Here is a 21,341-nt window from a genome sequence, read left to right as displayed (position 1 = left end):
TGGCTGATTAGACCTGCACTCAAGTTGAAGGTGTGCGCCACTACGTTGGGATTTATATGAAGTCACCAGACCCTGTGAACCAATTAGGTAGACATAATAAGTAAAATCACATATGCAGATTTACACAGGGTGTGCAGGGCCTTTAAAAAAGGCAGACTTTTTTTTTTTGTGACATCACAGGAAAACCACTGGTGTAGAGGAGGTAGACAGCAAAAAGTTCCCTCTTGGATGCCCCCTTCCAGTTGAGAAAAGGTGATGCAGGGGCCAAAATGTGATAAAGGTCTCTCTAGGGTGCCCTTCTAGTAGCGACAACATGACTAATGCACTAATGGGTGCCCTTAAAATGGAGAAAACGTGATGCAGTGCCATATAGGCTGCTCTACATGCTAGAAAGGGGTTTGGAACTGTTTCATCACTGCATGCAGCACGTGCCCGTTTTATTTTTCTTGCCCCTGCCCCACAGCTTGAGTCTGCCATTGGACGAGTACATAAGTTATAGCTTTCGCTACCCTTCTAAAATGTATTATAAGGACACTGTGCTGGTTTCTGTGCCAAATGTTCCTTTAGTGTTGCCTGCCACAAATCAAAACCATTCATATAAGTTAATGTGTACCATTTTCCACAGATCTCATCTCAATCTACTGTACCCTCTACGAGGGCACACACATCAGGGATTATGGTGTTGTTCCTGAATTGTGTGCACATTGCTGTCTATGTATTTGGTTAACTTTCATTTCAATGTAAGGCAGACACCTTAAACGTTAACATGTTCTCCATAGATTATGTAAGGGTATGTTGAGCAAAACGAAGCTGGCAGGCACTGAGCCAAGAAGCTTAACAGCGAAGGCCTTTCAGAATCTTCACCTCTTACAAACTGAGCTTACATACTGTGCGTGTTTCAGCATTTTTATTTTTCAAAATGTCTAAAAAATTCAGTACATTGTAAAAACAACTCACACTTGAAAAGAAATACGTGTAGATTTCAGTGGAGCCTAAACTTAAACAACAGAAATACCGTGGCAGATTTTCAGAATCAACAAAAACAAAACATGAAAAGAAATTCACATTTTGCACACACAAAAATAAAAACACTCTCCCACTTTCTACATGCAGGCAGATGTTTATGTTGGCTACAACGCAGTTGGTTTATTTCTGGGTGAGTCCATAAGACCTGGGAAAGCAGGAACTCCAATCAATCTAAGAGATCACTTTGTATCAGGAGGCAAGAAACATCTCTATCTGGAGGAGTTAGAGCTGGAACGAGAGCGGTGACGCCTGCGACCAGGAGATCTGGAGCGAGAGCGACGGCGTGCTGGGGACCGCCTCCTCGGGGAGCGGGACCTGCAAGGACAACAATAATTGCAATTGGAAGGCAGGAAGAATGAGCAGACCGCATGGTCTGAACCAAAGAACATATGCATATATTCACATAATATACAACAGTAGTGGGAAATCAAATGCACATGGACATACTGTTACTGACTGAAACTCATTTAATGTACCTTCTCCTCATGCGCGGTGGACTGCGACGCCACATAGGTGGTGGCGGGGGCATTCTACGAGGGGGAGATGGTCTACGAGGTGGAGGACGGACCCGTTGAGTCAGCACGGCAGATGCAGTGATTTCCTGTCCGTCAATCTGACCTATCAATAACAAAGTCATCACAGAAAGTTATCCAACACGTATGCACAGAGTAATCCTGCAAAACAGAGGCAACAGAACACTCTGGCCTACCTCCGTCCATGTGTTTGAGGGCTTTCTGGGCCTCGTCAGAAGTCTCAAACTCAACATAAGCGTAGCCCCTGGACAGATGAGGGTGGTTCCTGTCTACTGGCATTTCGACCATTTTGATTTTTCCATAAGTGGAAAAGATCTCCTGGATGTGGTCCTGTGCAAAAAAAAGACACAAAGCGTCAGAACCATGTTATCAGAAAACTATAATTTATCTGAGGAGTTATGTTGTTATTGTTTATGTGCAAAATTATCCGAATTAATACTACATAAAATTGACTGCCGACAACAATAAGGAAATTAAAAGCCTGTTTACTGGACCATAGTCATAATGAATTAACATAACATTATCTCAAAAATTCTTCCTTTATTATTTTTCACTTTCTACAATTCCAGTTTGGGCCATGACATTAGGAATGTGGCTGTTCTCATCTACCCAACATGATGTTTTTGAGCTAGTGCTATAATCTCAAATCATGTTAAATCATATTCATGTGTTCTGCAGTAAAAAGGCTTAACTTCTCAGCTGACCTTGGTGACATTCCTGGTCAGCCGCCCTAAATGAACTTTAGTTGGTTTTGGACTTGGGCTTCTTTTCCTTCGCTCCTTATCATCTCCCCTCTTCTGTGTTTTGGACCTGCAAGATCACAAACAAAACACTGATTAACGTCATCATGACTCAGACAAGTGAAAATACAAGACACCAGAGTGTAAAAATATCATGTAGCTGCATTAGATGGTAGGAGGAGTTACGCTGAGCGGGAGCGGCGGCGGTTGTCGTGGCGTCTACGGCTGGGGCTGGGGGAGCCTGACGAGCTTGAAGAGGAGGAGGAACGAGAGCTTGAAGAACCCGAGCGGCTAGAACCAGATGAGCTGGATCCACTTGAGGAACCGGAGCTCGAACCAGAGCTGCTGCTTGAAGTTGAGCTAGATCTGGACCTGGTCAAAGCAAAGTGGGGGGGGATACACGTTCGGTTAGAAAACACACGTATTTAAGACTGATTTTGTCACTAACAAAAACAGATAATTACATAAGGAGGTAACTTAGAAAACAAACCTGCTGCTGCTACTGCCAGTGGAAGCACTGCGGCGTCTTTTTACTTTCTCCCGTCCTCTCTCCTTGTCTCCGTCCTTGGTACCAGTTTTTTCTTTGCCTCTGTCTTTTGTTTTTTCCTCCTCCTTCCGCTTTGTGGGGGATGGTGCCCTAAAGTCAAGAGGAAAGCAGCTGTTATCATAGAAGTTGTGAATGGTTTAGGGCTGCAACTACAAATTATGTCAATTAATCTGTGGATAATATTTCTTACTAATCATTTGGTCTATAAAATGTCAGAAAACAGTGAAGAGTCCAAGCTAACTAGGCTAAGGGCCCCACCTCTCTTTGTAGGGCCATTTAAAGCGTGGAAATCAAATCTTCGTCTTCAAAGTGCCATTTTGTCCAACCAAAACTCCAAAACGGAAAGATATTTAAACTACTGGGATCCAAACAGGATTTGCTTCAGAAACAAAACTTTAGAGAAGCTGCAGTCAACTTTAAATGAGATGTTGGGCAACTAAAAAGATTAAAGTTACTCAATTATCAAACGTGTCGGCCACAAATTGCCTGTCAACTATTCAAATATTGTTTCTGACCCAATGTAACTGAACACGATCCAGCAATGTATTCGTTACTATAAATATCATAAACCACTTCAAAACCAAAAGGGAGTAAGTTATCGAGGAAACTATGGTGTTTAGAGTGTGAACTTCCAGCTGAGACTAAACACAAAGCGTAAACTGAACAAATGTTCTGAACAAATCGGAGGTAAAACGCCGCAATACTGCAAGAATTACATGACTGACAACTTTTTTGACTTTTAAAAAATGTCGGTGGCTTTAATGTTATTGTAGTGACTGCATATATAATTTAATATTACCGCCGTTATTGCTGAAACATCACCGACTAGTAAACTTCACCCAACAACTGTGATCTCGAACAGAAATCCGCCGCCATTGATTTCGATACTGACTCCTCAAAACAACGAGCGGAGCTCCTCTTTATAACTCACTACTCTTTTCATTTAGTTCACAAACGGCTATTAAATCTGACGCAAACGTCGGCATGTTACAAAAATGTGTACGGGAATTTAAAACCAGCTCGGCTGCACTTCAGTAAAAGGGTAAACTTACATTTCTTTCAAACGCGGTGATTTCGTTCCAGCCACTTGCTGCCAGAGGAAACGTCGCTCGGTGATGACGACAAAGCGGAAGTTACGTCTCCACCTGAGCGCCACTTACAACTCATTTGTTTATTTATGTTGTCGATAAAAATGTGACTGTGTAGCTATTCAAATACGAAATGTTTAATCATGATACGTGATATGATTTAACCAAATAGGAAACACCAATCTCTTCCCTCTTGTCGAGGCGGTTTCGCAAAGGTGAGCACTTTAATATGTTAACAGTTACTGTGTTAGCTAGAGCCTTCGGCGTTAGCTAACTAGCTCTGCTATTAGTTACAGATGAAGTTAATACCAGGTTACTGCAGCGTATTCCTCCAACCACACGACAAATATGTTTCACCAATCCAATGTATAACTATTCAAGTTTTTTCATGTGAGGATTGGTAACGTATATATTTTAATTATTTTGCTTTACTGAGATAGGTTGTGTGATAAAGTAACATGTTGTAATAAGGAGAAACGTTTTTTGTTATAACGGGAAAGATCAATAATAACTCTTGTTATAACTGAGCTGTTTGTTTTTTTCGTTATGTGGCAGCAATACACTGCTGCATCACTGGTGTTTTCACATCACACAGAAGTCCGGGGGGGGGGATTCACATTGTTTACATTTATTTCTCAGTATTAAACACACACCACGTCTTAGTTACAGTTTTTTGTTATTTTATTAATCCTCTAAAGATTAACAGCCAAACTCACAGAGTCCCTCTGGAGTGAGAGATCATGGGCCGGCTGGATGATGCCGCCAAGCACAAAGTAGTGGAGCTGCGGAAGGCTGGTCTGAGTTTCCGTAAGATCAAAGCTGTGCTGGAGCTGGAGAACATCAAGGTGTCTGCCCAGGCCATCTACCTGTTCCTGAGGGAGTTTCAAGGGAGGCCGCCAGGGAGGGTTAGACCTGTGGAGGCTGGAAGCAGCACATCATCAGCACAAGTGCAGCCTCGATCTGGCCCAATACAAGAGAACTGGAGTAACATTCACCTCCAAAACCTTATGCGGGAGGCATCTCACCATCCTGGCTTTACAGCACCTGCAAACTTTGCCAAACAGACTTCCACAAATCCGGATACTGGTGCAAAGCCTTCTGGATCTGGGGAGATCTGTGGAGGTACCAGGCTAGAACAGCAACATGAGGGAGATAAGGAAGAAAATGACATCCAGATTGTTAGTGTCACCTCCCTTGCACAGAACAGCCAACGAAGAAGTCCCCAGTCCTCTGTAACAAGGGCAGAGACAGGTGCTGTGTCTTCCACAATAACAGCTTCTGGAGCATACATGAGGAGGAGGGTCACACCGTCTCCAGCCACTAATTCAATGCTGGCAGCTCGAAAGAGACTTTTGGATAAAGCGCTGTCACACAGGATGAAGGCACGTACTTATACATAATTTCTCCCATGTGTCACAATCTCAATTGTTATGCCTGTTATTATTGTGGACAGTAGTACAAAAACTGCAATTGTCAAATACCACAAGAATCAAATCATTTTGTATACTTAATTTGCATACATTGCTTTTCAACAGTCATTCCACCAGGTGGCATCATTGTTGAGGAGAGATCACTTGAGTGTCCAAGGTGCTGATTTGAGAAATGCAATGCCACAACCACCTGAAACGTATGATCTGACCACTGAAAAGGTGAGAAAAGAGCAAACGTTAAATGCTATAAGTTATCTCTTTTATTTTGGTGAATAATCTTAAAGTGTGTGCCAGCCCATACTGTCACTTCTTGTGACCGGGTCACAGTACCTGTATAATCAATGTTTTGCACCAATAGCTGGTACTAGGCAGTGTTCAAGCACTCATCCTCACCTAGTTCTGGGAGCCTGACCAATTTTGACCAAGTTTTATGTAAATAAGATTACATTATAACTTTTCATAGTTTTCCCCTGTTTTCATGATCTTTTTTTCATGTTGCACAGACTGTTATGGAAAGTCAGCCTGGAGGAGGTGGTGCCCCCAGGCAATTTCTCACACAGAGACCAGGTCTGTCTGTCCGTTCCCATCACCCTGTCCCTCGGGTTGGTATTCGTCTTCCGAATCAGCCACCATCACCTTTAACATCCTCTGCTCCTGGGGTGGCCACCATCCATCTACAGAACCCTGGAAGCCAGGGCACAACTCGTAGTGACAGGAACCCGAGCCCCCAACAGGCAGTCCAGGACGCCGGAGGGAGAAGTGGTCTGCAGGATCAAATTCAGACCCTGGGCTCTGAGGTGCGCAGCTTGGGTCTGGCAGTGAAGATGCTAGTGGAGCAGCAGTGCCGCCTGGAGAGGGAGCAGGCACAGCAGACGCACATTCAGAAGCAGATCCTCAGCACTCTCCAGAGTTTTGCTTCCAAACTGGGACGCTGTAGCAGTGTTCAACAGCAGCACAACAAAACTCCATCACCCTCTGGTTTGCCAACAGCTTCTGCATCTACCTCCTTCAGCCAAGACACCTTCAACTTCAGCCATGGCACGTACACTCAGTGCAGCCAAACCCAGCCAAGCTACAACTCTTTAGAGAGTTTAGAAAATGTAGAGGCCTTTAAATTGCCAAGACTGAGCCCTTCAAGCATAAATGGGTTTCCGCCATGTACAAATGCCGAGAACCTCCCACTTACTCACTCTCCCCCTCAGACACAAGCATATGCAGCTGCATATCCACCGCAAAACAGTCAAACACTCATGCCAACCTACACACAGTCCTATGTCTCTACATACAACCAGTCACATGCTCAGACTTTCAGAGGATCAGAGAGTAAAACATCAGATTTCCAAAGCAGCTGTCCAACGAGGACTCTCCAGGATTGCAGTGTGTCAACCCAGCCGGTGATGAATAACCACTCGTCACAGGATCAGCAAATCAATATCATCAAAGTGGAAGGACCTTAGAGGGCTTCAGGTGCTTTTTGGGACCAATAGGGCTTGGATGTGCTTTCTTAGAGTCACTTTAGAGTACCTCTGTAAGACACATGTTTTTACAAAGAACATGATGCTGTAGCATTTCTTAAATTAATTAATTTTATTTCCAAAGTACATTTTAAGAAAATATAAACAGCAATAGAATAAATGGATGGCTTTAGTAATAACATGCTAAGGATTTGTCTTTACTATGGCGAATGATTACAAAATTAGAGAAATTGACACATGCATTTTTTTTAACAACACTTTTATTTTTTACCTATTATTTTTATATACTGGCATTACAAACTGTTTGTTTTCATACCACTATAACTAATTAACAAAATAAAGAGATGGTTATGATCCAAAGCACGATCCCATTTCAGTGTGTCAGTCACTGTTAACATATTGAGACGTTTTCCCAGAAATGCGTGTTCCATAAAATTTTATCATAAAAAGTTTATTAAGTGCTATAGAGTTTAGTATACAGATAAGACAGTGAGATCAGCATGTTGGCAGCAAACAGCAGAAGCATACCAAAGGTACAGTTCATCTCACGTCCTGCGCAGGAGGACTGAAATTTAAGAGCTGTAGTTTAATGTATAAGCATAACTACTAAAACTAAACTAAGATAATATAAACTGAATATTGTGATTAATTATAGGCTTCATATTTAAGGACAAATCATTGTAATGTTTCTTAATGAGAGATAGCAGTGCCAGTTCATTTGTTAATCTTTGTCAGATCTGCTGATCACACAGAGCTCATGAGGTGAAGGGGTGAGGATTAAGCCCATAACTGGTGTCACATCCAGCTCATCTTCTGTAACTCCAGGTGGAGGAGTGAAACGAAAGCACTGAAGGAGGGAGGTGAAGAAGAGGAACAGCTCCATCCTGGCCAAAATCTCCCCTACACAAACCCTTGAGCCTGAAACAAATCAAGGAATGTCACATCTTCAAGTAAATTTGTTCTCGGTGGTAATCAAAAAAATCGCACTTACCTGCAGAAAACGGTAGAAAAGCGTCTCTCTTTCTAAAATTCCCTTCCTTATCTAGGAAATGGGCTGGGTTGAAGATGTAAGGCTTTTCCCATTCATCTTCATCCTGAAGTGCAGATGACAGCAGAACAAGCACAGGAGTGCCCTAAAATATGTTGGAGATGATGAGATGATTAAGGTTGTACATGTTTCAGTATTATGATGGCTGGGAATACTTTATGGCAATGCAAATTATAACATTGTAGCCCATTTTTTAGACCACAGCTTCACCAGAAAACACATCCAGCTTCATCCTCTGAGAAATCTGAATCAGTTCTTTGAGACAAACCACTGAGTCCTGCCCAACACTGGAGGCTGTAGCTAATAGATCAACAGCAAAATCTTTGGAATTTGGTGAATGACATTTCACCCCCCAAAACTACCTCAAATCAAGTCAACATTTTAACTATAAATGTAGTAAGGAATTTGAGAGGACACCTCATAGTGACACAGAAAACTCCACATCCACTGTATATTGGGGTAAAGAACTGCTGTAATCAGAGGATGAATCAAATTTGTGAAGGTTAGTTTATCACACGCTAGTTTATCACACGCACGAGGTCGTCGTGATAACGAAGTGAATTAAAGCATTCTCACCAACCAAACTCAATGGACAAGGTGTATTGTATAACTTTGGTGGGAACACAGCATGTGAAGTAGTGGGGGGGTTTAAAAGTTGTTTTACCTTCTTGATGAAGTAGCCCTTGAAGGTGACATCTCGGGAGGTGCAACGTAAAACTAAGGGGGCAGTGTTGACAAATCTCTGTAGTTCATGGATGACTGCATTAGTGTATGGTAGATTTTTCCTGTCCTCTACCCGGACCTGACGGCTTCCTACCACCCTGCCAAGCTCCTCCTGGACCTGGTCTGGGAGATTAAAAATGAGAACAGGCTAATTAGTATACAGCCATGGGGGTGCTGTAACATGGGCTTCCAATCAACTGTGTGCCCTCTTATTTTGAGCCATCCACTACCAATATATTAATTGAAGAGACCATGAAAACTCGGATTCTGTTTGTTGTTCTTTGGTCAAAGCTGGGCTACTCCTCTGGCTGGAGGTCTTCAGGATTGTGAAGAGGGTAAGTCTCAGGAGGCTCTTCCCATCACAAATGTCTACCTCTCTGAGCAAAGTCATCCTCATCGCACTTCTGATACCAATGGCATAAATCAGGGTTTGCAGGTTGAGTTACGTAAGTATTAAAGGATTCACTGAATATGTTGCCTGGGGAAGATATGTAGCGATAGTTGTCTTACTCGGAAACGCTGAGGTTGTGCTAAACATAATTTTACAAATGAGAGGCCAAGTCTTGAAGAAACAAGATTTTGATCAATAAATGTTTCATGAAATATTTGTGTTCCTTACCTTGTATCTTTGGGTACTTGGCCATGAGCAGTAAGCCAAATCTAATAGTAGAGGACGTAGAGTCAGTGCCAGCAGCAAACAGGTTGACAACAGTCATCAGTAGGTTGTCGTCATGGTAGTAAGAATTCATATTCCCGGATGCCTTACAAGCATTGAAACAATGAAAACAAATATATAAGTAACACAATTACATTCGAAAGAAGTAGTCAACTACTAAGATACCTTGTGTTCACTTTATCAAATATGTCACACTAATATTAGGATAATAAACCAGCTTCATATGAGGTATAGCTACTTGTTACTACTAAGCAGTAACCATTTTGCATTGGGTGATTCAGTAACTTTGTTAACCGGGTCATATGTACAATAACCACTTGTTTATATGATACACAAATTCTAACTAATTATACTTAATACTGTGTACTGTCCATTTGTAAAGTTGAAGTTCAACAATCCTTCATTTCTTCTTCTTGTTTACCTCAAGTTGTATCTTTCGGGCCAGAAAGGCATCCACCAAACCTCTGCACATCTGTGGATCAAGGGTGTCCTGTAAACCCTTGATCAACTTTGTCATGCATCTCCTATTAGCAAACGCATTCTTCATCAGTTGCTTTCGAGCTCCAAGCCAACTGAACAGCCATGGAAAATGGTTATATAACTGTTGAACAAACAAGCATTTTAGACCTAGTAACAAATCTATTGTTATTTTTTGTTAATTTAGTATCTGCTTACTTAGGGGCACTTAAGGATTAACATATCAACCTACATATCCACTACATTTGATTATATAAAATGTATTTATATAATAAACTTTATTTATAGAAAAAAGTAAAAAGTGCTTCACAAGACACAGAGAGAAAGATTAGATACCACCATCCACCACAGTGGATGAAAAAATCCCATGCCAGAGGATCTCATAGTACGTAAAAGCTTATAAAGAACTTAAAAGATCCAAAATATAATCTGGAGCCAGGTCACGGAGAGCCTTAAAAGTCGTAGTCCATACGATCTTAAAACCAATCCTACAACAAACAGGGAGCCTCGTTACCAATGTAAGGAGGCTAAAACAGATGACCTCTTGGTTCTGGTTAAAAGCCTAGCAGCTGAGTTCTGTATAGTCTGTAGTTTCAAAGATTTGGGATTAAGACAAGAGATGACATTTGTTCCATGTGGAGTACTTGGAAATGACCACATTGCTAGCCCAATACTCCAGATGAGATGGAGGTTCTTTTGCTACAATTCCTCTCCCTGTGCCTCATTCATTCACACTACTGGATTGTGTTATCCATATCCATGCTCTATCAACTCTTCTCCTTTAACAGATATTGGCAGACACAGATATTCTCTTATATCTAAACCTTTCCAATTTAACTAACTTTAATGTCATTGAACTGTAATAAACTCTAATCTTGCTACATGGTGAAAGTGCTAACCAATGAGCCACCACAATGCAAATTCAGTGCTCTGTAGCTTGTTAATGATATGTTTTGCCCTTTCCTCATGCACACTCTGGTCACACAGAGCAGAATGTCTTGACATTAAAGTTAAAGAGTAACCCAGTGTGACCAGGTCTGACTGGATTTATTGTAAATATTGTACAACTGAGTTAGGTAGTATTTGCACTTGAAACAAATAACTTAACTTTGTAAGTTAATAATTACACTTGGCACATGTGTTCTCTTCTGGCAGGTTGGGTACATGGCTCCACCTGAAAGAGCGAGGAGTTCTTACAAGTGCTTACATTTGGCCATAAACTGATAAACGGCTGTTAAATCAAGTTCTGTTTAGTTTATGCAGTAACATCTATGTGCTATATATTTCAATTTAGAAGTTTGCTAGGGCATTAGTTTGGCGAACATTGTTAAAGTTGTTTGTACAAACACTTACCTGTCCTGTCTTGTGTCTGCTCAAGGTTGTTTGGCCAAAAGAGTCGTCAAATTGGGATTGCAATGAACAGTGTGTTTAAATAAAACATATCTGTTCTGTTGTTAGTTGATTCAAGTATGATAAATTAAGGAACAATGTCTTACATTTGTTATATGTGAAGATTTTTATTCAAAAATATTAGTTGTTTTGCTGTTTTGGGGCTGAGTCATTTTATTTTTTATTTTTACAGATTACCTCCCCAGCCTTCAAAAACCTTTGTTCACATGAAACACATGGTGCTGGCCTACATCAGTATTTTTTTTGGCATTATATACAGGTGCAGATATACAGCACATCGCTCCTGCCAATAAATCAAAGAAGTTCCCACACCAAAGACCAGGATCTCTTACATATCTTCTATACCTTCTCTATCTTAATCTACACTATTAATCTATCTACACAACTATCAAATTGCTATCTCTCACCATTCTTGTGCTATCTCTCTCTATCACTATATATATACTCTATATGTCTAGATGTGTGGTTTGTTCCAAACACTGTCAATCAAGCATAGAAGCAACAAGTATTGCTCCCGTGGAAACAAGGGTGAAAAGCACCAAAGCTTCACTAAACCAAGGTCACATGATCCTGAAACAGCTTTTAAATGTCAGTGTTGAACTTCCCATCCCTATAAAAGACTTGGTTTGGTATACCACGCCATCGCTTTGGCCTCTCTGTCTACTACATTATCCAGCCATGACATGGTCATTCTAACAGAGGTCAGCGGAGGTCAGTGAAGCACTAGAATACCTGTACTGAAGGACAGCCCATGAGTTGAGTGTTCTTAGTGGCTCGATCCACCATCAGTCTGAACTCTGGGTCATCATATTCAAATCTGTTGCCATAAACCATGCAACATATGATGTTGGAGACAGCATAGTTTACTGGCTGGGCTGAGTCAAAGGCCTTAGCTACAAGAGAAAAGGTTTAGTGGTTTCAGTGGCATAATTCTCCAGTTACAAACTTTACATATATTTACATACTATGTTGCCATATATACAGTAATAGTAGTTAATGCAGCATAATTCACTGGTGTGTTTGTATTAAAGACTTCACCAAAAGACGTATGTACCATAATCTGGTTACCTTCTTTTGCTTTAAAGACTTCATTCAGGCGTTGACACTCCTCTAAGATTTTCTCTTCGCATGCATTTTTGCCCATTCCAAAGTCTTTCAGGTTAGTCAATGCAAATTGCCTAATTTCTTTCCACGAGTCTCCATTAGCAAATACAATTCCTGCAAAATGTTTATGTTTTTTTCATTTGAATATGAAATTCTTTGTAAATTATCAGTTTTTAAGAAGCACTTTACACAAATTTTAAAACAGAAAAATATATAAAACACTAAAATGTTTTTGTTCCTCACCATGTGTTAATTTTAGGTCATGGATAATTGGTAAATTTTCTTTCTCTGAAAATGCATCATTCTTGACTAGTGCCTGCTTGATCGTCTTGTATCCTGCCAGCACCACCACTTTTTTGGGCCCAAAATGGACCGTGAATACTGATCCATACTTCTTGGAGAGCTGAAATTAAGACCATAAAATAGCTTGCAGGACTGAAAGAATGAAATAATATCAATTACGCATATTTGTATTCCCCCTTGTCTATCCATAAAGCAAAGGACAAGATTAGAGTAGTGTTGTAGTACTTGAGACCAAGACCAGTCTAAATACCACTTTTTTGATGGTCTTGGTCTCGTCTCGGACTTGACCGCATTTGTACTCGGCCTTGCCTCAGTCTCGGACATTGAGGACTCGAGATTTTATTTCAAGACCAGTCAAGACCACGACTTTGGGAATATCAATAAATTGCTTTTGCATTGTCTGATTTATTTGTTAACATCCTAATGTAAAACGTATTGCTTCAAATGCAACCAATAACCCTAAATAAAAATGTGTTGTTACCATAGCGACCGTCCCTCCTCCCCTTGATGGTAAACATGGAAAAGGAGTGTTGAATAAAGATGCTTACGTTGATTTCAGCTCTTAGTCTTTGTATGTGGGTGTTTTAACGGGAATGTGGAATTTTCAGTTCAATTTAAGAAGTAACTATGATCTCGTTCCACATTTTATGTGTGTGTCATAATCTGGGGAACTGGTCTTGGTCTTGACTCATTCTCGCCCTGCTTCGGTCTTGGTCTCAGCCCCTAAAAGTCTTGGTCTTGTCTCAGTCTCAATAAACTCTGGTCTTGGTCTTGACTTGGTCTTGGTTTGTGCGGTCTTGACTACAACACTAGATTAGAGAGAGGCAATATAGTTCCCCATATCATTTACTTACCTCATACAGCGTGCTGTGGGGTAACTTAGCATCCAGCTGCAGCAAATTGCCTAGCACAGGCAGTGGCCTGGGTCCTGGAGGCTGCTTTCTTTGATGGTCAACGCTGCAAAAAAATACATACAAGGCAAGTAGAATCCCAACAGTGCCCAGTAGCGTGGTTGTGCTGAGTGAAATCAGAAAAAGGGTTTCCATTATAGCCATATTTTAAGCAGGCATGTGCTCACATAGACATAAAAAGGGGCTTCAGCACCTGCCCTTTTCTTCCTCAAGAGAGGCGTGCTTTTTCTAAATGAATGAATATACCGTATATTTATTCCTGTTCCTGTTCAAACAAATATATCTATTGGGAAAAATACTAAATATTAGGTCAGAAGATGAGACTTTGTTGAGTTCCGATGCTCTCTCTCTCTCTCTCTCTCCCTCTCTCTCTCCCTCTTGCTTGCTCTGCTTCTCCCTGCAGCAGCACAACACACAGACAGACAGGCAGCAGCCCCTCCCAGCTTCTGGCTTGTGTGACAAAAGGCAAATACTGGCCTATACTTGCTAACATGCATGACTCATGAGCTGAGCTAATGTAATCAGTTAGCTGAAGTTTAGCTATAAGGCAATATCTCATGGCCATACAGGCTAATGTACTGCGATACTTAATGGAAACACTACAGGTAAATACAGTAGGGCCTAACATTTGTGTCTAATAATGTGTCAACTAATTAAAATGTGCTTATTTGCACACATTTGACAAGGAGCTGCAGGTGTATATGATAAACAAAATAACTAAAGTAAATCACCACAGAACCCCGAGACCCTGTGAGCAGGATAAGCGGATGACGATGGATGGATGGATGGATGCATATCACCACAGAACTTCCCCAGTTAATTACTTACATCAAGTGTATTTTCCTCTGAAATGTTCTGTGTAAATATGCAGATTAGCTTGTCTTAGAAGAAATCTATAGATGCAAACAGACAGAACAAACACCTAAAGGTGTATTCTTGCTTTATTTCCAGAGCTAAAGAAGACATGGGAGAAAAATTGACCACTACATGAAGAAAGTGTAAATTTTGATTGCAGGCTCCTCATCTGATAACTGTCTATTCATTGAGTTTGTTGTATGCTGAAAGATCTTGATACAGACAGCCCTTCCTCAAATGTGAAACTAAGTCCATGTCAGTATCAGTAATTGCACGCGAAAAAAATAATTAATAAAAAAATTAATATAAAATAATAATTTTTTGTTGGGTGTGTTCGTAATGAGGTTGAACAACAAAAGGTGAAGAGGGGTGTGAAACTGGGGGTTTGTATTTCGGCATGTCCGGTCTTATCCTCTAATAGCAGTGGTGGGGGGTTGATCACCAAAAGGTGAAGACAGGTGTGAAAAGGGGGGTTTGTGGAAGGGGGATGTCCAGTGTTATCCTCTAAAAGCGGATGTTTGGAAGTGGCTTTAGCAGTCAGTTGTATACATAGCGGGCTAGTTTTTGACTTACATCTGACTGAGAGCGTGGAACAGGGTGACTGAACGATTTTTGGGTGAATCCACATCGGACAGAGCTATCTTTGTGCAGAACAACAGCGCCATCTTTGCAGCATCACAATCGTGGCCGTCACAGGTAATCAATTGGGTGTAATGACTCCAAAACGACGTATAATTATAGATCCTGTTGCAATGAGTATGGCTCCTAGAAAGAAGACTCCCTCAACAACATTGGCTGATTTTCTGGACCGAAATGCTTGGGCTCCGCAGTTTCAGATTCTTGTTCGAGCATGGAACAGTTCATCTTTATACAAGAGAGCCTTGAAGTCTTCTCACACATTGATAAATTATTCAGATGGTATACACCTTATGTTAGATATGTAGGGATCAAAAGAAAACTTTTTAGTCCTGAAGACAAGGAAGATGAACAACAAACAATACTGTAAATGCTCCGTACTTGTATAGCGCCTTTCTAGTCTTTTTGACCACTCAAAGCGCTTTTACACTACATCTGCATTCACCAGTCACACACATTCATACACTGAGCCTAAGTGCTCAAACAGAAAATGTTTTGTACAGGTACCAGGACATGTGCAGCAGGTGAGGGTCTATGAAGCACCCCTAAACATTTTCCATTACTCCAGGAAGACGTCGTCGATAACTCATGGGTGGATGACCATGGCAAAGAACTGGGAAAAAGAAATTTAACATTTCTCATTCCTGAAGAAATATCAGAAGACGACAAGAGCAGGGTCAAGGGTGCATGTTTGGACACTCTGTACTGTTGCGACAAGGACACGTCTCCTAACACTACTGCTAGCAGTATTATACAGGTAACATACTGCAGCAAAAAGCTAAACAAACATGTGTGTATTGCACTTATACAGATGAATGGAGCAGAAAACAACCTCACACGTGCATTGACACGCTGCCCTTCTTTTATATTAAAGGACATAAGGGGGAAATTACGCAGAAGCTTTTTAACAAAATTTTCGCTGATGCTCAAATGTACGTCCTACGTGGTCTTGGTTGGTACCAACGTGTGAGTGCAGTATTCGAGACATTGCAGCAGGTGCTCTACAGATTTGGCTGAGGAACCCTTTTCTCATTGCTTCGCTTAAACGGTTAGTTAGAGTGGTGGACAGTGTGAGCACTGTAGTTAAGGAATCTCTGGACATCTGGAACTAAAAACAATGGGGAATGTGTCTAGTCTACTAAACTATGTCAAAAAGAGATACATCGTGTATAAGATGAGAGCACTGAGAAGCTGTTAACAATGCGATATGTGACATAGATAGGATACTATGTTGTTCTAGATTTGACAAACAGACAGAATGTGTTAGACGAATGACCTCTGGATGGCATACCATGGTGCAAATGACTGCAGATAAATTTGCAGATGTGAAATCTACTCTACTGGATGCAGCAAATGTTTTTCCTGTGAACAATAATGATTTTCATATGGGGCATGTGTTTTGTTTTTGTACGGAGGCAAGCAAAAACTTAAAAAGGCCATATTTGACAATACTGGAGTTCGGTGCGCAGATTCAGACGTAGAAAACTGGCTCATGAAGCAAGATGCTTATACTCTAAAAAGACGGCTCCAGTGCAAGAGAAACAAGGTTTTATTGAATTCAATAGACTGGCAATTCCAGCTAGATCTGAAATCTAAAATGTGGCCTTATTTACAAGCCAATAATTCTAAACAATACATAGATATATTGCAGGATTTAGTCACCTCCTACAATCATAGTTATCATCGTAGTATTAAAATGAAACCGATTGATTCAACAAAAGACAATGAAGATATCGTATTTAACAATTTGTATAAAACAAAAGATAAAAGAGTAATTCGTTTTAAATATAAGGTGGGCGATACTGTAAGAATTTCAAAACTATGCGGCCCTTTTAAAAAATGTTATGAGCAAAATTATGCTGATGAATATTTCACTGTAAAGGAATATGTGTCAAGGGACCCTCCTGTTTACAGGTTAAAAGACTATGACGAATATGAATATTACAGGGAACATTTTATGAGCAAGAGATGCAAAAAGTTATTATATATAAAAACAAAACATTTCAAATAGAAAAGATTTTATATAGAAAGAAAAGACAAGGCCGGGACATGGTGTTAGTCAAATGGGTCAGATGGCCAGATAAATTTAACTCTTTGGAAAAACAGGTCATTTGGTTACCTTAGCAGATTACAAACACACGAATAAATGGACGTGGAGGATTGTTTTGTCACCCTGCCCAGCAACTCCTCTGCATTATTTTACCCGAGCAATACAACAGCAAACTTGAGGCAAGGCAAGGCAAGGCAAGGCAAGTTTATTTGTATAGCACATTTCAACAACAAGGTAATTCAAAGTGCTTTACATAAAAGCAACAGGGAAATATAAAAAAGTTTAAAAGCAACATAGGCAAATTGAAAAAATACACATTAAAATATAATGTAACATGTCTAAACTACGTATGAATTTTAATACATTTATGAGAATTAATACCCAATTACGAATTTTAATATTCAGAAAATATTAATCCATAAAAAGCTCTCCTTTCGCAGGGGCAACACCGGAGTTGTTATTAACCTAGAGTCAGTCAGTCTCATATCTAAAAGGGTAAATTCTCTTGGCAGGGACTAAGAAGTAGGCAATACACACAATTCCTTGGTTACAGAGAATTTATTAACTAACTAAGGTGATATAAAAAGGTGGTTAAATACATAAGAGAATTAAAAAATGGCTAAACAGTGAGAACGGAGGTTCGATTGTGGGAGGACTTGACTCATATGGCAGAGCTACAGAACTAATGAAAGTAAGCTATGAGTTTAGGAGATAAAAAGACAATATTAACACTATGGGACATCCCTGACCACAGAATGCTTCGTTTTGGTCTTACGGTAGATTCCTGGCTTTTTGCTAGGGAATTCTCCGGGGTTCTTCGTGTCTGATTGAAGAAAAACCCTCAAGGGCCGTCCTCCGCCAGGAAATCGGCTGTTCTTCAGGTGTCTTTGGTTGCCGTTGGCGAGACCACGTGACTTGGTCTGACCTCGGTGAAGTTAGCTCGACAAGCTTAAAAGGGAACTTGGTCGTCTTGAATTAGACTAGTGTAACTTAATGGACTGATAACTTTTAACACAACAAAAGAAAGAAAATAAAACAAGTAAAGTTGCTGGAACTGAGGCACAAATCGATGTCGCAGCACTTCGCGTGTGTAGCTTCAAGCGAAACAAAGACTTTGTTGTGCTGGTCAAATTCTTAGGGCCTTGCCAGGAGAGGGGCACGCCGGGCACGTGCTGAAGTGCCGTTGAAGAGCCCGGAACAAGCCGGCAGTCAAGAGGGAAGCGTCCAGAGAGCGAACGACGTCACCCACTTCGAATGTTATCACTCGACTGAATGGGCGTTATCAGCCCCATAGATATGGGTCAGAAGCGCCCTACTGCACCTACTGGTAGGTTTAGAAGGCCGTTATCATCCATTCACATGGTTAATCACCGATACTAACAGAAGAGAAGACTCCAGATCCTGTCCAACAGGAATCCAGCTCACCGCTGACCGGGAAATTTTCAAGTAAGACCATTTAAAAGGCGAACATTTTAACGGTGATTAATTAGCCAATATGCGAAAGTAATACAGAAAATATAGTTTTAAGGTTGTGTGACATGAGTGTTGACAAGAAATAACGGTTTTGCTATTGTGTTTGCTTTACATTATTAGCATGTATGCTTACGTTAGCATTACTAATTATTAGCATGTTTTACGTGACAGCTTATAACAGGTAAATTAAATTAGCTTCAAGTTAGCCTGTAAAAATGACATTTTCCACAATGTAAGATTGTAAAATATTCAAACCCAAACTTTATGGCTGCGCCGGTAGCATTAACGTTAGGCTACATGCAATGGAAAAGTCCAGAGAATCATTTTAAATAACGTTACATTACTAATTCAACCTGACATGTTTGGTCTCTTTGAAAACCTTGGGATCTTGACTACAACGTAAAATAAGTTCATGAGGAGCAAGCTCAATCGGGCTGCACCTGTCACCTGTGAGTGTTAGAAGCTTAGGGCTGTGGTGTCTCAGTTGTATATTTGTAAGTGAGCAGTGAGGTAGGCTAACATAAACATGCATTGCTGTCCTCAACATAGAACTTGAAAATAAATACCAAAGCCACAAGTGTGTGTGTGTGTGTGTGTGTGTGTGTGCGCGTGTGTGTGTAATATTTCTTTAGGCCCACCTCATTTTTTACGTCTCCTTTTACAGCATCACTTACCAGTTGTGTCTTGTGTGGCAAGTTTGTTTTATTACTTATCATTCAACTATCCAAATTAGGTTATGGGCCAAGCTGCATAGAGAGTCTGTTTACAAATCTGTCTTGTGCAAGTTTTTTCTCTGTTTATATTTCAGGTTGAAGATGGCCCATAGAGGTAAGCCTTACAGTCGCTAATCAAGAAGCATTAATTTGTTTGAGAAAGACCGTATGGTATGAAGTAAGATTTACCTAACACTAACACTCAACATGTCAAAATAAATATATCATTCTGCTGTATTGCTGGTATAAATGCAGTGTTTTTATTAACATTAAGTTTAATTGGTGTAATACTCTTTCATTATATTAGTTTTCTCACTTTCAGAACTGGATTGGTAACTACAAAAGGTCCAAAGCTGCTTCTGAGCCCCGGTTAGTTGTTGTTGTACGTAGCGGTCCTGTTTACATCAGGGGTTGTGAAACGAATTTGTAGTATAGTATTTGAAGAATTTCATACATCAGTGTAAGAGTTCTGTGTCTATTGAAGCCTGTTGTACAGGCTTGTTACAATGTAATGGGGTTCACAACCCAAGTGTGAACCAGTGTGTTGGACAGATTGTCTTTGTATGAATTTACTTTAAAAAAAGAGATGCAGACTCCAAAGTTAAGTTTCTGTGCATCTATTTTTTCCCTTAGGCACAATGAACGATATTAAGGGCAAGTGGTCCACATTAGGGAAAGACAAGAAGCAGAAATATTTTCAAGAGGCAGAAGGACTGAGGGCATATGGGCAGGCACAGGACCTTAGCCCTGAGATGAGGGAGCTCAAAATTAAAATGCATCTGAAGAAGCTGAAGTTTGAGGTTTGGAAAGAAGCTTCATATGCTTGACATTAGTGGTATGAGTTGGCGCTATAGTAGCATTATAGTTTTTCTGTAGATTCTTTCATCATTTTAAATAAATTCATCCCAAATAAACATTAATATTAATTAAGTCATCAAATGATTACCATACTCAAAGTATGTCATCCAAATGTATGTAATGAGCAATTACATTACATTTACACTCACCTAAAGGATTATTAGGAACACCATACTAATACTGTGTTTGACCCCCTTTCGCCTTCATAACTGCCTTAATTCTACGTGGCATTGATTCCACAAGGTGCTGAAAGCATTCTTTAGAAATGTTGGCCCATATTGATAGGATAGCATCTTGCAGTTGATGGAGATTTGTGGGATGCACATCCAGGGCACGAAGCTCCCATTCCACCACATCTCAAAGATGCTCTATTGGGTTGAGATCTGGTGACTGTGGGAGCCATTTTAGTACAGTGAACTCATTGTCATGTTCAAGAAACCAATTTGAAATGATTCGAGCTTTGTGACATGGTGCATTATCCTGCTGGAAGTAGCCATCAGAGGATGGGTACATGGTGGCCATAAAGGGATGGACATGGTCAGAAACAATGCTCAGGTAGGCCGTGGCATTTAAACGATGCCCAATTGGCACTAAGGGGCCTAAAGTGTGCCAAGAAACATCCCCCACACCATTACACCACCACCACCAGCCCGCACAGTAGTAACAAGGCATGATGGATCCATGTTCTCATTCTGTTTACGCCAAATTCTGACTCTACCATCTGAATGTCTCAACAGAAATCGAGACTCATCAGACCAGGCAACATTTTTCCAGTCTTCAACTGTCCAATTTTGGTGAGCTCTTGCAAATAGTAGCCTCTTTTTCTTATTTGTAGTGGAGATGAGTGGTACCCGGTGGGGTCTTCTGCTGTTGTAGCCCATCCGCCTCAAGGTTGTGCGTGTTGTGGCTTCACAATGCTTTGCTGCATACCTCGGTTGTAACGAGTGGTTATTTCAGTCAAAGTTGCTCTTCTATCAGCTTGAATCAGTCGGCCCATTCTCCTCTGACCTCTAGCATCAACAAGGCATTTTCGCCCACAGGACTGCCGCATACTGGATGTTTTTCCCTTTTCACACCATTCTTTGTAAACCCTAGAAATGGTTGTGCGTGAAAATCCCAGTAACTGAGCAGATTGTGAAATACTCAGACCGGCCCGTCTGGCACCAACAACCATGCCACGCTCAAAATTGCTTAAATCACCTTTCTTTCCCATTCTGACATTCAGTTTGGAGTTCAGGAGATTGTCTTGACCAGGACCACACCCC

At 40.7% G+C, this 21,341-nt stretch overlaps 3 protein-coding genes and 1 long non-coding RNA gene across 4 annotated transcripts; 2 read left to right on the top strand and 2 right to left on the bottom strand.

Annotated features, from left to right (window-relative positions):
* Window positions 1-892: 892 nt before the first annotated feature.
* LOC123957156 (RNA-binding protein with serine-rich domain 1-like) lies at window positions 893-4,002 on the bottom strand (the record flags this gene model as incomplete). The annotated part of the gene is made up of 7 exons (XM_046029757.1): window positions 893-1,341; window positions 1,503-1,644; window positions 1,736-1,889; window positions 2,264-2,369; window positions 2,486-2,671; window positions 2,790-2,936; window positions 3,899-4,002. Coding segments are annotated over 7 exons (945 nt in total), but the record flags the coding sequence as incomplete, so codon positions are not given.
* Window positions 3,970-7,210, top strand: LOC123957139. The gene is made up of 4 exons (XM_046029735.1): window positions 3,970-4,149; window positions 4,633-5,316; window positions 5,470-5,583; window positions 5,868-7,210. The coding sequence occupies exons 2-4, from the start codon at window positions 4,675-4,677 to the stop codon at window positions 6,819-6,821; spliced, it is 1,710 nt and encodes a 569-aa protein (XP_045885691.1). The 5' UTR covers window positions 3,970-4,149; window positions 4,633-4,674; the 3' UTR covers window positions 6,822-7,210.
* On the bottom strand, window positions 7,134-13,635 carry LOC123957149 (cytochrome P450 2K1-like). The gene is made up of 9 exons (XM_046029744.1): window positions 13,435-13,635; window positions 12,521-12,680; window positions 12,242-12,391; window positions 11,906-12,066; window positions 9,708-9,887; window positions 9,230-9,371; window positions 8,552-8,733; window positions 7,831-7,933; window positions 7,134-7,757 (listed from the first exon to the last, which is right to left on the bottom strand). Exons 1-9 carry the CDS (start codon window positions 13,633-13,635, stop codon window positions 7,561-7,563), a joined length of 1,476 nt encoding a protein of 491 aa, XP_045885700.1. The 3' UTR covers window positions 7,134-7,560.
* Window positions 13,636-18,044: 4,409 nt separating this feature from the next.
* LOC123957169 lies at window positions 18,045-20,321 on the top strand. Its single transcript, XR_006821749.1, has 4 exons — window positions 18,045-18,478; window positions 19,314-19,333; window positions 19,541-19,587; window positions 19,852-20,321. It is a non-coding gene; the product is annotated as an uncharacterized LOC123957169 (long non-coding RNA).
* Window positions 20,322-21,341: the final 1,020 nt, after the last annotated feature.

Source organism: Micropterus dolomieu, linkage group LG02 (assembly GCF_021292245.1).
Source record: "Micropterus dolomieu isolate WLL.071019.BEF.003 ecotype Adirondacks linkage group LG02, ASM2129224v1, whole genome shotgun sequence".
Classification (NCBI taxonomy): Eukaryota; Metazoa; Chordata; class Actinopteri; order Centrarchiformes; family Centrarchidae; genus Micropterus; species Micropterus dolomieu.
Note: the sequence above shows the minus strand (reverse complement) of the source record. Positions and strands in the feature narration are given on the sequence as shown.

Bases quoted from the DNA above. Each gene is read 5' to 3' on its own strand.
- LOC123957139 (XM_046029735.1), top strand. From the start codon at position 4,675: ATGGGCCGGCTGGATGATGCCGCCAAGCACAAAGTAGTGGAGCTGCGG. The intron at 5,317-5,469 runs GCACGTACTTAT...GCTTTTCAACAG, and splicing joins CGCTGTCACACAGGATGAAG to TCATTCCACCAGGTGGCATC. The intron at 5,584-5,867 runs GTGAGAAAAGAG...CATGTTGCACAG, and splicing joins ATGATCTGACCACTGAAAAG to ACTGTTATGGAAAGTCAGCC.
- LOC123957149 (XM_046029744.1), bottom strand. From the start codon at position 13,635: ATGGCTATAATGGAAACCCTTTTTCTGATTTCACTCAGCACAACCACG. The intron at 12,392-12,520 runs GTGAGGAACAAA...AACATTTTGCAG, and splicing joins TGACCTAAAATTAACACATG to GAATTGTATTTGCTAATGGA. The intron at 12,067-12,241 runs GTAACCAGATTA...TTTCTCTTGTAG, and splicing joins AGTCTTTAAAGCAAAAGAAG to CTAAGGCCTTTGACTCAGCC.